Source organism: Anopheles nili, chromosome 3 (genome assembly GCF_943737925.1).
Source record: "Anopheles nili chromosome 3, idAnoNiliSN_F5_01, whole genome shotgun sequence".
Taxonomy (NCBI): Eukaryota; Metazoa; Arthropoda; class Insecta; order Diptera; family Culicidae; genus Anopheles; species Anopheles nili.
Genome location: NC_071292.1, coordinates 67682893 through 67697001, shown reverse-complemented (window position 1 = coordinate 67697001; position 14109 = coordinate 67682893). Strand labels below are relative to the sequence as shown.

The window sequence follows — 14109 nt, the reverse complement described above, 5'->3', positions numbered from 1 at the left end:
TGCCTGAGATTTGTCCAATTGCCGAATGCATCAAGCTGAATAGACGACAGCTTGAGATAGCTGATAATGAGCGGAATTTCGAATGCTGACAGGTGGAACTGTTCTGTTGGGTGTGCGGGCAAAAATGATATCGCCTGTCTGATTGGTGCACTGGTATGATGAAGCCAGCTGTACTTGAATAGGATGAAACCATACACCGCATTACAAACGTGGTATTTTACTATAATAAATTAAGCAAACAAAATATATGAGTATTGAAAAAGAAATTGAGAACGAGAAAGAAAACGACTATAAAATGATACAAAACGAAAATAAATAAAAGAGAAAAAGATAAAAACAAACACCTAATGCATTCTTCAGTTATATTTCTAACTCTAAGTATAAACTCAAGAACTAGAATATCCTCAATAAGCAATCAGCTACGCGGAAAACTCGAAAAATTTCACTCCTTATCAACTCAGGGCGAGTCTTTGCTGTGGTATTTATTTCAAATTAAAAAATGTGCGTCCCACCAAGATAAGATTTTCGCGCTCACCAACTCGAAAGGGGGCGGTGGCTTACAATTGCACCCTCGCATTGCAGTCGGTCGCGTCAACTCGTACCGTACCGAGTCATCGAGTCGAAGCACCCTTACGCGCGAATGCGTAACGGTCTTAGCGAACCCCGACCCGACCGTGTGGGCGGTGGAAAATCCTGTCCCACGTTCCGATTGGTCCAGCTGGGTTCCAGAGTACAAGCTTCGGTCCGATAGTCAGCTTCGGGCCACCCGACCGCTTATCAACCAACGGTCGGTTTGTGAAAGGGTTGTGTGGCAGCGCCATGGCGAGGTGGTGAGATGAAAGCAGCACAAAAAAAGCTACACCAACCACGCGCACACACTCGCATCCACCGCGAGCCGTAGGGTGCGTATAAGATGGCGTGGATGCTGTCCGGCTAGATGGTGTGGGTCGGGTTCGGGAAGCTCGCGGACCCGTCGGTTTATAAAAGCGTTACACCGCGGCGCTAGCGACTCAATCGCGAATCTTCAGCTGGTCTGAGAGATTGTGGAGAAGTTGCGCGAGTCCGTGCTGAGTTGCAGGCGTTCTCATGTGCTCCCGGGCGTTCTCAAAACCGGCGCTGCAATAGCGATAGTATTTGGCGCTCGATAGTGTGAAGGAAAGTGCACGGCGAATGTGTGAGCATAATTGCAGTATGGGGAACTCGGCGAGTTGATGATCCGGTATGCTACGCAGTGTACTAGAACCGAAATAAAGTGAAATTTAAAATCAACCGTTTCAAAAAAAAACCAGTGCCTGCTGTGTCAGTGCGTAGCGAGCACGTGGTGTGAAAGTGCAAGAAAAATCTACTCCATCGTGGCCAGGCAGCTGGTAGTAGACCGTGAAAATGCACTTCGGATTAGCGGATGCATCGTAAGTGAGCGAATGGTGTGCAGAACATGTTGGGATCCTCGTTTTTCCCCTAATTGAGATCCTCGTTTTTCCTTTTTCCCTTTTTCTGGGGTGCTGGACGATGGTGGTGCGTTCCTTTAGGCTGTGGATAGTGGTGATTGCGGTGCGACTGCAGCTTTGCTCGTGCTCGAAGTACACCTGCACGATCGGCACGGACGGGTTCTGCATTTTTCAGGGTGTGCACATCGAGAGCCTGGAACAGGCGCAGGACGCACAGCTAGAACCCCCGGCGGCTGCCGCGGACGTGACACGGGTTAAGTTTCGGGACTCGAGCATGTACCAGCTGCCCCTCGGGCTTTATGGTGCGTTCCATCACCTACAGGAACTGCGCGTTTGGTGGATGCATCTGCACAGTATTCACGTCGATGCACGTCTGCTGACGCTAGATGCAGAGAAGAATCGCATCAGCAGCATTACGGCCGACTCTGGCACGGTACCGCAGCTGCGTAAGCTCGAGCTCAACCAGAATCGGCTGCGCAACATCGACAACATCTCGGTGTTCGAACATCTGGAGGTGCTCGAGCTCGCGCATAATGATCTCCGCACGCTGGATCTGTGCGTGTTTCAGCGGATGTCGAAGTTGCGCTTGCTCGATCTGTCCAGCAACAACATCGGGCTGGTGCACAGCTCAATCGGCCAACAGAAGCTAGCGGCGTTGACAGTATTATACCTGAATGACAACCGACTCACGTACCTGGACCTAGGCATTCTGCGATCGTTTCCCGCACTCGAAAAGGTGCATCTTGCGAACAATGCACTCGTGTACGTTGATCATGACTCCCTACCGACGATGTTGCCTCGACTACGCATCTTCCACCTGCAAACCAACGACTGGCACTGTGAGGCGCTGTCGGAGTTGATCGCTCAGCTGCGCAAGACAGGTGTGCAGGACTTCAAGACGTTCAGTGCATTCAACTGCAAGGATCGCACGATCGAGGGTGTTTGCTGCACCGAAAACAAGCCGTTCGCTCTCGTGCGTAAGTCCAACCAGTACTTCGCGAATTACGCCAACGAGCTGAACGGTCACACGCGCCACCTGATGCGTGAGCTTCAACACACACGCCACGAGATGGCGCGCATCGCCACCAATGACAACTTCACGCAGAGTTCGCTGCAGAACCTCGGAGATGAGGTGGAGGAGCTGCGCAATCAACTAACGGATGTGATGGCCTCGACGGATCCGGTGACCAGTCGTCCGGGAGGACCCAACCGTACTCCGCCAACAAATGGGGCAGGTGGTGTCCTTGATCCGGAACGACTAACTGCGGAGGTGGCGAAGTTGCGACGTGATTTCCAGAAGGTGAACGGTGAGAACCAGACGCTTCGTCAGCAGTTGCGTCAGTACGACAAGATGCGCCAGGAACTGGACGCACTGCGCACGGACACGAACGAGACAAAGCTGTCCTTCCAGCTCATGAAGGAGGAGAACGCGCAACTTCGGCAGGATCTCAGTCGGCTGGAGCAGAAGTACCAGCAGCTATTCAGTCGAGGCGCGGTCGCCTGACAACGCACCCACGTCGGAAAGGTTGACCGTATGATCTGAGCACGTCGGCGTGCGTGAGGTGTGCTTTATCTCTCACATGTTCTCTCTACTGGTGCACCTCTGCCCGTCCGGCCAGTGGCTTCCTCTTCCTCGTGCCTGCGTTCACCGTTGGCTGAGTTCATCCTGTAGTCCTCACAAGGGACGGGTTTGAAGTAGTGCAGCTTACTAAGGGTGATGTACCCTCGTAGGATGGACGCGGGCAAGCCGACAAGACAGTGGCCACTGCCCGAATAGTACCAAAGATGGCCGTAACATATTTGTTTGCATCAGTCGCAGTTGGTTGGCAAATTTGGAAAACTACCAGAAAAAAAAAGAAGCAGATAGCTATCATTTTGCAAAGGCTGGCAGTGATAGCTGCACTTCTATTTGTCGGTGTTGTTTTTTCTCTGTACGTCCGTGTTCTGTGTTGTGTATGCGTTCGTTTGTACGTGTCTATTTGTAAGTGAATATCGGCTTGAGGATATCGGAAAGCCCGAAAGGAACTAACTCGAAATGTTGTGCTGCAGTAGTGTGTGCATGCTGTTCGCTATAGGTTAAACTAGGCTCGATTAGGTTCATCGCTTCTTGCCATGCACGCAAGGGTGACTGCAAGGATCAAGAATAAGAAAGCAAGGATTGCCCGGAAACGTCACACTCGTTGCGTCACTGGCACGTGATGGAGGTGTGATGGTAGAAAGGTGCAAGTCAGTGTGCCGTATGGTGGCTGTGTGCGAGTCAGCGGCATCATGATTGCAATCATCGTCGGTGGCGCTGTGAAGTGTTGTACAAACAAACGCTTCCCTTTTACGCCCTGCGCCGTAGCGATATAGATTATTTTGTTGTGTATTGTTTTGTTTAAATGTTTCGTTTCGTAGCCATTTAATGCATCGCCGGGTCGATGTGGCCTCTCCAGCAGTGCTGCAGGAATTATTTATTAAGCTGTAAAATTACCTAGCGCGCCATTCTCAACAACTTTACGAGCAAATTTAGCCACGCGAATTACATTCCGTTCCGTTTGGGTACTCTCCGTGTTATTTTTGTTTTTAATTTCGCTTCTAATGCCAAACCGAGACCATAGATTGGCTCTCGCCCCGTTGTACGGTTGGTGTTAGGTGCTGGATTACTTCCGGTAATATTTATTAATCACGAACAGAAACCTCTCCGCTGCCCGTTGTTGATTGACGGCTCAATGAAATGGAACGCAATTGCTTTAATGGCTGAATGATAACCAAACCAGCAGACGTACTTGTATTGCAAACTCCTCTGATACCAGGCTGCCATTTGTAGTGTATTGTACTAGCGCGTAATGGATGAATTGAATAAAACTCAAAGTTGCAAAAATATATCCCCAATTATTTGTGTTATAATTACCGACGGTTTCGTAGTAGGCGATGACACATACTAACATCAGGGGGAAAACATGTCCGATGTTTTGGGTGACGCAGCACGAGTAGTTGTAAGTAAAAAGTGTTCCATAATTCCTGAAGTTCACATCACTCCAGCTTACTGATCATCTTTAGTGGATGTATGCTCGTACGGTATTTAACATGGTGGAAATCTCCGTTTCCTCGACCTTTCGAATGCTGAGTGACTGTCTGTACTGTGTTGTGAACGCGCTGATGATCATGGCCTACCTGTTCATGTTCAGTGTAATTCTGTTGATGAATATTTCCATAGAAATGTGCCGCTATTTGCTCAATTGACGTCGAGTCGGAATGAAAAACCTCTGTCGGGAATCTGAACTACGCCGTGGAGTAGTTAGAAGAAAATTAAATTTTGTGTTAGCGATGTTTGTAGAATATTTAGAAGAATATAAAATTAATGATTAGCATACTCCGAAAAGGCTTCGAGGTTTTTCGTTTTCCTCCAAACAACGTAGCTCCACGTGCTCGGCATCCTCTGTACTAAATGTACTAAACACCATGCGCCTCCATGTACACCAACTATCTTGTTTAGTTTGTTCTGCAAAAAAATCCCAAATTTTGATGTGCTCCAGCTCTTTAATACATCATACCGAACAGTATTACATTCGTGATCGGTGACGTAGCTACGACGTATGTGCGCGCTCCCGGGTATCAGCGTTGCGCATCGGTTGGATGGTTAAAGTTCGCCCAACCATCCCCGGCGCTTCGGGTGTGTCCCCGCACGGATCACATGGGCACATCCCGGTGCGTGTACATGCCTTGTTTACCCACTGCCCCCGAGGTGACTCGTTGCGCTTGCTTGCCAATGTGGCGTAAACTCCGCAACACGAATGCTGATAACGGCTGGTACGCAGGGAGAGCGAGAGTGAAGCAAACAGGACGCCGAAACCCTCCTGGTTGGGGGCGTGCGAGTGCTGCAAATCCATCCAAAAGCTGGCTCCCAACTCCGGAGACATTCCTCAAACGTGTCCCGTAACCCGCGCTCACAAAGGCTTGTCCGTGTTCGCGGGAAAAATGGCACAATTTGATGCTCGGGCTGATCCTGCGAGCTGATAGCGCATTGAGCATCGCGAGTGGGGCAGGTTTTGTTTGCAAAAAGGCGTCTGGCCACGGGTCAGTGGCTCCCGGAGATGTTGTCGTCCCCGCCTCGCCACCTCGTTACGAGCGCACCCGGGAACGAACCGACCGATGCAGCTGACGATTGCAGCAGGACGACGACGGTCCGCTGGCAATTAGCTGAAACCGATGTAATCGGCGTGTAATTACGATGAATTATTAAATCATCCTCTGCGTTGGCGCGCGCGTTATGGGGAGACAGAGAGAGAGAGACAGAGAGCGAGTTCAACTGCATCGCGAGCGCTTATCAGTGCGCTGATCCAGGAGAAAAGGTTCGGGAACCGCGCGACCAAAATGAAGTCAATTCGGAAGCGGGAAAAACACACATACTCCCACAAATCGAAGGCAATCGTGAAGGCAAATCGAGCAATGGTAAACAAAGCCACTCGGCTGGTAGAGCAGCGAAAAAAGTTGCATCAGATTGTTTTTGCGGTGTGATTTTTCTATGTTGCTTTTGAAAAGCATCACGGGGCAGAATTCCCATTGACGATGACTTTAACTACGGAAGGGTTTTCGTGATCATATACTGTTTAGGGTTCGTTTGAGTGAACAGTGTTAACAACTCCTTCTTGCAACGGCACCGTCAGAACCTTAAGCAGTCCCGTTAGAGAACCATAAGCTGTTATTATTTTTAAATGGATTTTTCTTTTATAAAAGTTTGATAGATGCAGCTGATTACAAAATTGACGAGTTTCGTAAAACAACCCTTTTTTTGTAGGCCTAATTACTTCAACAAATTTAAATAAGTATAGCAGAGATTAATTTCAAAACTGATTTTTAGTACACCTTTTGATACTTTGTTTATTTTATAATGTTGCGCTCACTACAAGTCATCATCGAATCAGTCATTTTTTGAAACAAAAAAGAGATGAGTATTTTTGCATTACCAAAAGTCCCTTAAAAATACGATCTACCCTCCTTTACCACAACGTTTTGTTCACGTTCTACAAAGTCCCGGATAGCTGGGATTGAGGCCAGCCTGGCATTGGGACCCGGGACTTCCCGTGGTGTATACCTTCTGGGTGATGATGTTGTTGTACGAATAGTTGCACACAAAGTATACCTTCGTGGCACCTCCCTCGACCCAGTTTTGCATGGCGCACCCGACCTTCCAGGTGCGATCGTTGACCATCATAGTGAAGTGACCGATCTTCTTGCTGTACAGATAGTGGGTAGAGAATGAAAGAAGTGATCAGAGAGTAGACATCGTTAGGGCATTTCTTAGCTTTACTTACGCTTGGGACCGAGTGAACATCTCGATGTGAGCCGGTTTCGTGTACTGGTACTCACTCCACCAGCCGGTAATGAAGCGTGTTATCAAATCGTTGACCGAGTAAGTCGACTCGTAGAACTTTATTAGCGCAATGTTCTGCCCGGAGGTGTAAAACTGCGGCGTGTTGCGGCATCGATCGTGGGCGAAAACGCACGAACGTGCATTATTGCCAGCCTGAGAAGCCAGCTCGTCATCCCACACCATTGTGTACATGCGAGCGGCCGGTGCCAGTGGAAATTGGTAGCCGGAAGCGACGCGCGATCGATAGAGGTTGTGCAGGTGCAGGATGTGCGCCTGAATCGCGGCAGTCAGTGGTACAACACTGGCCGACTTGCCGTAGCAGAAGTGGCCGCCTGCCAGCGGTGGTGGATTGCAACCTACGTTGGGTCCACCATGTGGGCAGAGGCTCGGCGAGCAGTAGTAGCTGGGGCCGTATCCTTGCGCGATCGGGATCATGAAGAGAAGCGTGAGTGCTGCGAGTAAACGAATAAACATAGCTTCTTGTTAGCGTGGGCTAGAAAAGTGTGCAAGTAATTTACCGTTTATTGCTCGATGCATTGTGTACTTGTTATATGCTCAAGAAAACCCTTTATATTCTATGTCACCAGCTCGCGATGCAGTAAGGATGTTAAAACTGCAAGTTAACAATTATAAAACATAGCAACATAAAAAATCATTGTATAATTATTTATGCGTATTCATTCAATCATTCATTCGTTATTTTAAATACTAAAATTGTATAAGAAACACTTTAAAACACTCCTGTGAAACACAATTGATGCAAACGGTTAACCTTTATCATATATAACTCAGGTATATTTGAGATTTTCAAGAACTCAAGAAACAATCTTTTTTCATTAGTTTTAAATCATAAATCACTCTGCTATCCTTGATAATACTTTATAAGTTCTTTAATACTCAATTTTCACAAGGATTTTTAGTTTACTAAAAATTTTTAGAACACTAAGCCTTAGGCTTCTATTGTCCTTTTAATTATTTTTCGTACTAGTTGTTTCTATGTTTGTCAGTTTTTTATGTTTATCTCAAAAAAATATCTTAAATGTAACAACGCTGTAATGATGATTCTATCTAACTTTACTGATGATTTTTAATGGCACCATCGAGTTTCACAACTTTGTCTTCCAATTAACAGAGCATCATCTGGTATATCTTCGCACCAATGAAAAGAAAACCAAATTACTGCGATAAACATATCTCCGTCTGATTTCGAGAAAAGCTCGATTCGAGATTAAAATGTCCAAAAAACAAAAGCATCAAATTGAGGCTAATTTTTCACACAATTTACACACGAGCCACCCTTAGCGGCAAAACGGCCCAGCGCCCTGCGATCCCAACCGAAGCTCGATTCACACCCTGCTAACCGAAAACAGCAAGACCATTAACGGTGATTCCGACCGCAAATGTCGCTGACACCTTGCCGGCCTAGAAGTAGTGCGATAAAACCCATCCACGCCACTCTAATTAACGGCTGCGCACCACGCCGAATCGGCTGACCGAACTGAACACCGATCGCACCACGTTGGCCTATCGTACCACTTTTCGCACGATCTCCGCACCGCGGGAGATTTGAACGCGCGCGCAGAAACTTTCTTTCCGCTCTCAATCGCGGTTGCGTCGTTCCGGACCGCATGCAGTTTCTTACGTGCGTGGTGAACCGAGGGAGTCCAATCGAAATGACGCCTCCGGAAAACAAAATAATTCCTCAAAAGCGCACAACTTCTTGGAGCTGCTCGTTCAGAAACGCTGGTTGTGACACACCGGGTTCGAGCACCAAAACGCGACTACGCGCTCACGCGGCCCAGCTTGACTACGGACTCCAAAATCGCCGAATCGGGCACCAACCATGCCGCTAATCACCACCGGTCGATTGCCCTACCGAATCGCAGCCCGAAAGAAAGACAAAAACTCACCAAAACCCGGTTTGATAGTGTCTTCATTTGTGTGTTTTCACTTCTAGTCGCGCTCCCTCCCCTGGAGCTGGAGTCACCGAATCTAGAAGGCATTGGCATAACTTTAGCCTACTTTGGGCTGGGCAATGGTGGAAAGGCGGATGGACCCTTTCAAGGCCGACCAGCCGGATGATCCCACCGGCGGTTTAGGGCGTTTATCGGGTTTGTGATGTTTTTTTTTTCTTCTTTCTTTCGTGAGATGTAACCTCGTTGTAGCCCCCGTGTGGTCGCAATATGAGCAGAAGTAGCAGCAGGAATGATGTCTCGTTTTGGGTTCCGGTCCCTGTTTTCGGTAGGTGTGTTGCTGCCTTTTAGGGGCTTATTTTCCGATTCCGAAATTGGTCGAAATTAAACGTCGCGCATAAAGACGCATCATTTATCTTCGTGAAAACGAAAAAGACAACAAAAATCCTGTCCAGCCCTGTCGCAGGGCGCGGAGTGATAAATTGTCCAGATCACGCGATTTATTAGCACGAGCGCGCACACGAATTACAGGAAGCCACCGCATCGAAGGACTTTAACGTTCAGTTTATTTTATGACCTGTGTCTATAAGGTATTGGCAAACTGACCGGGTTTTCGGCTGTCCGGTCATTGACTGCGGCGAGATCGGTTTTATGTCAAAAACTACCAGCTTGAGCGTAAAAAAAACCTAAATTTTGCCAGCGATACCGTCCGGACGTTATCTGCCGAAGGACATCTGCGGCTCGCGGTGATGAGTTTGATGAGTTCTCCGAGGCTGCCACGCGGGAGATGGCAATCAATCATGCGCCGATGGGAGCTCATCGGCTTATCCGGTCAGATTGGCGGTTTTGCTGGTGATCTGCTTAGCATCTTTGAGAGGTTTTCCGTTCCCCACTATCGTCGAAAGGCCGGAACGAAACCTTGATGCGCCATGGATAACTAACCTAGGCGCCATTTGCGGAAGGACGGAACATTATGGGAAAGAAAAAAGGGAAATCAAACCAACTCATTTGGGGGATTTAAATCAGAGAGATTAATGTCTGGTGATGCTTTCGAAGGTTATGAATGGGTTGCTTCTTTTTTGTCATAGCTTGTGAGGATAAACAACTTTCGAATGATTCGCCTACCGGAAGCAAAATCACGTTGTTCATCCGCTCAAATGTAAGGATTTGTTGTAAATATTTACCTTATTTCAACTACAACTAACTACTTGAGTTATTTACTGTGTCGTATGTGTTTTATTATGTAGTTTTACCACCTGGTAGCTAATTTAGGAACACTTAATAAATTAAGTTCCGCTTACATTTGAATTATTATGCAAACAAGAGATGTCTTCAATCGCATTGGATGTGTTGTAAATTTTGTATAATCATAAAATAACCGCCTAATGAATTATTCATCCTTATTCAGAAACATATGGATCACTGGAAATATGCATGAGCACATGCTACGCATTTGATTTGCAACGTGATCGTTGAAATTCGAGCTGATCGTAAAAAAGTGAGGCAAGTTGCATACTTTCAGGGGTAATATACGTTTCAGTTATATGTATAACACTGTACTTGAACCCGCGATGAACGACCGATTATAAATGTGTTTTTTTCAGTAAAAACATAAAATAGTTCTCTTATTGTCATTGCCTTGGAGATTAGCTAGCACTGTTTGCACATGAAATCACGTTTATTGTAAGAAATCGTCCTGTATTCGATGTACGATAGAGAATCACATCGTCAGGACAGGACATGCGATGTTTTATTATAACCTGTGGAAATTAAGGATACAGCGGATCTGTGATAAATTTGTAAAACTTGATATCCGAAATTCGTGAAACAATTTATTGATTCCCGCAAAAAGTTGATTACTTATAGGTATAATGAATGTCGGCACCATCATATGAAAGGGGTTATCTTCATCTGAAAGGGGTCTCCCTTGAAAAAGTTCGGCATCCTTAGCCACAAATTTGCCACATGATCTTGGAATGCACCAGTCGACATTTGTAACTTTGGCCCCGTTGCTAAAATTGTGTCACAAGCACTAGGTCTCAGCGTCGCAGCCACCAACAAAGCGGGAACCTGTTAGTTTCGGCAAAACTATGGTAAATGCCGCGTGGCCGTTGGGTTGCTAAGAATAGTGCCCGCGCGCCCACTGGCCACCGCACAGCCACAGGTACCGGTGGTTTCGAGTAATGCAGGAGCAGAACCCAGAACGTACATCCCGACGCAAACGCAGCCGCTACTTCATCCGGAACAATGCGAACCGGGGCGTGTTTTTGAAGTTGCGAATTTAATTTTAACTCCACTCCACTTGACGGTGCGTAGGCACAGAACGGTGATCCGGATCGGCCCTTGGGCTGCCTGCCCCTGGCACCGATAATCGGTGTCAGCAGACGCGCCCCATTGCCGCAGAACGCCAAACGCGAGCAACTTCGTCTCCGATAAAGCGAGCGACTGCAAAAAGGCCACATTGTGGCACATGAGCCATGGTATTAGCTCGACTTGCTTCCACGACGCTGCTTCCTGCGAGGAAGAGAATGATTGCGTTTCCTTGCGGTCGGGCGGATGTGGTGTAGATTGCCCTTCGACCAGCCAGCAGTGGCAGAATGCTTCGGTTCTCTGACGATTCTTTCGTCTACTATGTAAAGCACGTTTAGTTCTAGCAAATGAACCCTCGTTACAGCCGGATCCGGGGAAAAGTGCAACGGAACGGGCCTAAACCCTTTCGCTTGTTGGTCCTTTGTCTTTGTCGCGTTGCGCGCACGCTCCAGCCGCAGTTTCTGTCGATTCCTGCAAGCTGCTGCTGCATCAGCACCAGCGCCCAGCGGCAGTGGTGGTTTATTATTAAACCATTTTAATGAGCAATGCGTTGCAGTGGTGCATTGCTGCGTGTTTAAGGCGCAAAGGGATGACACTCGTGGATGCCGGCAATCTGGACGACGGCGAAGACGACGACGACGACGCAAACGCATGCATGCACACACGATCAAGGACAACGACGCGTGCCGCCTGGCCGGGATATGCCACGGAATCAGCAGCTGCTGGTGCCGATCTCGGCCGATAGCACGACCATATTTAGCACGTGTGTCACAGAGGAAGTGCGTAACGATTTTGCAACGCGTGTCCCATCGCTCAGAATGGGTTGGGTGCTGGTAACCCTTGTGTTGGAGCATTCGAAGCCATAATCCGAGGGGGAATAGTTATTAATTCGCTTGCAATGAGAGGCTCATGATGGATTACGATTTTGCCTGCGTTTAATGAAATAAATGATCCAAGGAGGCTGATGGTTTTGTTCGTTTTAATGTCTGAAATGCAAATAGAACTAATTTCATGTTTCGATTAGTAGAGCTAAGTCTCTTTCTATATATTTGAGATTAGAACCACATCGAGAATTTGAATTTTCAGCATGTATTGTAATCAAATTCAGGTAAATTCGAACGAAGGAATAGATTCATTAAAACAGTAATCTCGTTTCATGAAGAACAGTAAGCTTGTTTCATGAAGAAGCAGCATGTTTTCATATTTTTTATGCACATGGCGTTTCATCAAAAGCATCGACTTGCATTCCGAGCCTCGGCTACTATTTTGGAATCGTCGACTATTTGTTTTTCCATGAACCTAGCCACATCCCACTTTGTACACATGGTTCCGTATTATTCTGTCTAGGCTACTCCATAAAGCAAACATATATTGCCACCCGGCTGTTGCACTTTGTGTTTTTGGGGGTGCGAAATTGAACTCCACAAAAGGAAGTTAATATTTGCTTACGGTTGGAGCCATGCAGGATGTTGTTGACGCCGTCTAGTCTGGGTGTTGTTGACTCTATGGCATACCGGTACCGGTAGGTAATCATAATGGTGTCTAGATGTTTTTGCACAGATGTCGAACACGATGGCCTTCCAAAAATGCATTGCAACTATGCATTGATAATTGTTTAGAATTGCAAGCTGAGTTGAAACATTTCTTTTGAATATTGTTTAGAAATTTCAACCATAATCATGTATGCCGATACTAATAGTTTTACATGAAAAAAGAAAAGGCCTTTAAAAGTAACTCAATTTTCATTGGACTCCAAGAACTTATCAATTTCCATTCTCAAAGACCAGCAGCATGATCGCTGCAGTGCATTTTCCTACCCTATCGCTTATGCTTTCTATTTATTTTAGACAAGTCATGACTCACATGTCGGTAATAAAACCGCAACCCGTCTGGTTTCGTGACGTGCGGTCGAAGATAGCCGGGTCCAGACGATGGACGCATCAGATTTAATGCACATTTGGAGCAATAAAAGTGCACCAAGGAAGCGTTTAAGTTCCGCCATTGGCGCCTAGCCTTTGTTTTTGAGGGCTTCGTTGGAGAGGGCTCTGTAAAGTAAGCGTTTTGTTATCACAGCAGTGAAAATCATCATCTCCGTGCTCGCCTAGCTGGCACCACAATTTCCGGTCTGCCAAAGACTCGTTTTACATGTGTTTTGTCCTCCAGGGGCACTTCTATGCGCCAAAGGGGCTGTAAACTTTCTTCAGATTTCGATTGAGACGTGTTTTCCTAATCGGCTCGTAAAGACAATAAATTGAGACATGTTGAAGTCGATCGTTCGTACCAATAAATACCAATAAATAGTTGTGAGGGAAATTATCAGAACAATTTTTTGGCTCCTAAAGCCTAGAGCCCGAATGTGATTCCATAAGTTAGTGGCCTGATTAACTGCTTTGCTTCCGATAGGAAGGTGTTAGATTCAGGATGAAATATACATTTGTTTTAATACTTTGAAGGTATAATTCCTACCATCCAACACCTACTGAATGACAGATTGAAAACATGCATTTCCGCTGATCTAAGATCGGGACGAGATCGATAAATCCTTAACCACCTAACAAAAATCTCCATTCAAGAGCCGGAAACCTGCGATATAGCGCCAGGGACATCGGTAGTTTACGTTACCACGAAACCGAGAGGCCGGGAAAACTTGCCGCATTTCCTCGAGAAGTTGGATTTGAAAACAAACAAAACCTCATCACCCTGCTAAGAGATGAGCGCGCCTTATTCAGGGGCAACAACCTCAGCATCGAGTCCTCTCAGAGGACCAGACACCAACCGGTGGTACCGGAACGGAAGAAACCACTTTGAGGCGGAACGGTTCCGACCGAAGGACGACCGCCGCGATGTTGATGTGCTGACAAGCCCCGAAAACCAGCCTTCATGGGTGTCGGTTCACTAACCCGAGCCCGGAACAGCAGGTCCACCCTTGGAATCAAATCGCTGCCGTCGTAAAATGTCACCCGAGCCGGAAATCGAACACACATGGGCAGGACGATGTGGCATCAGTTCCGGTTCGTGGAATTTTACTGCTTCCTGACCCAAGAAGAGAATAGCCGAATAAAGCAATTAGCTGGAAAAGAGA

At 47.0% G+C, this 14109-nt stretch overlaps 2 protein-coding genes across 2 annotated transcripts; one reads left to right on the top strand and one right to left on the bottom strand.

Annotated features, from left to right (window-relative positions):
- The first annotated feature begins 1383 nt into the window (after nucleotides 1-1383).
- LOC128724880 (leucine-rich alpha-2-glycoprotein-like) lies at nucleotides 1384-2952 on the top strand. Its single transcript, XM_053818602.1, has 2 exons — nucleotides 1384-1409; nucleotides 1530-2952. The coding sequence occupies exons 1-2, from the start codon at nucleotides 1384-1386 to the stop codon at nucleotides 2950-2952; spliced, it is 1449 nt and encodes a 482-aa protein (XP_053674577.1).
- A 3495-nt stretch (nucleotides 2953-6447) lies between these two features.
- Nucleotides 6448-7341, bottom strand: LOC128724879 (scoloptoxin SSD976-like). The gene is made up of 3 exons (XM_053818601.1): nucleotides 7323-7341; nucleotides 6746-7256; nucleotides 6448-6667 (listed from the first exon to the last, which is right to left on the bottom strand). The coding sequence occupies exons 1-3, from the start codon at nucleotides 7339-7341 to the stop codon at nucleotides 6448-6450; spliced, it is 750 nt and encodes a 249-aa protein (XP_053674576.1).
- Nucleotides 7342-14109: the final 6768 nt, after the last annotated feature.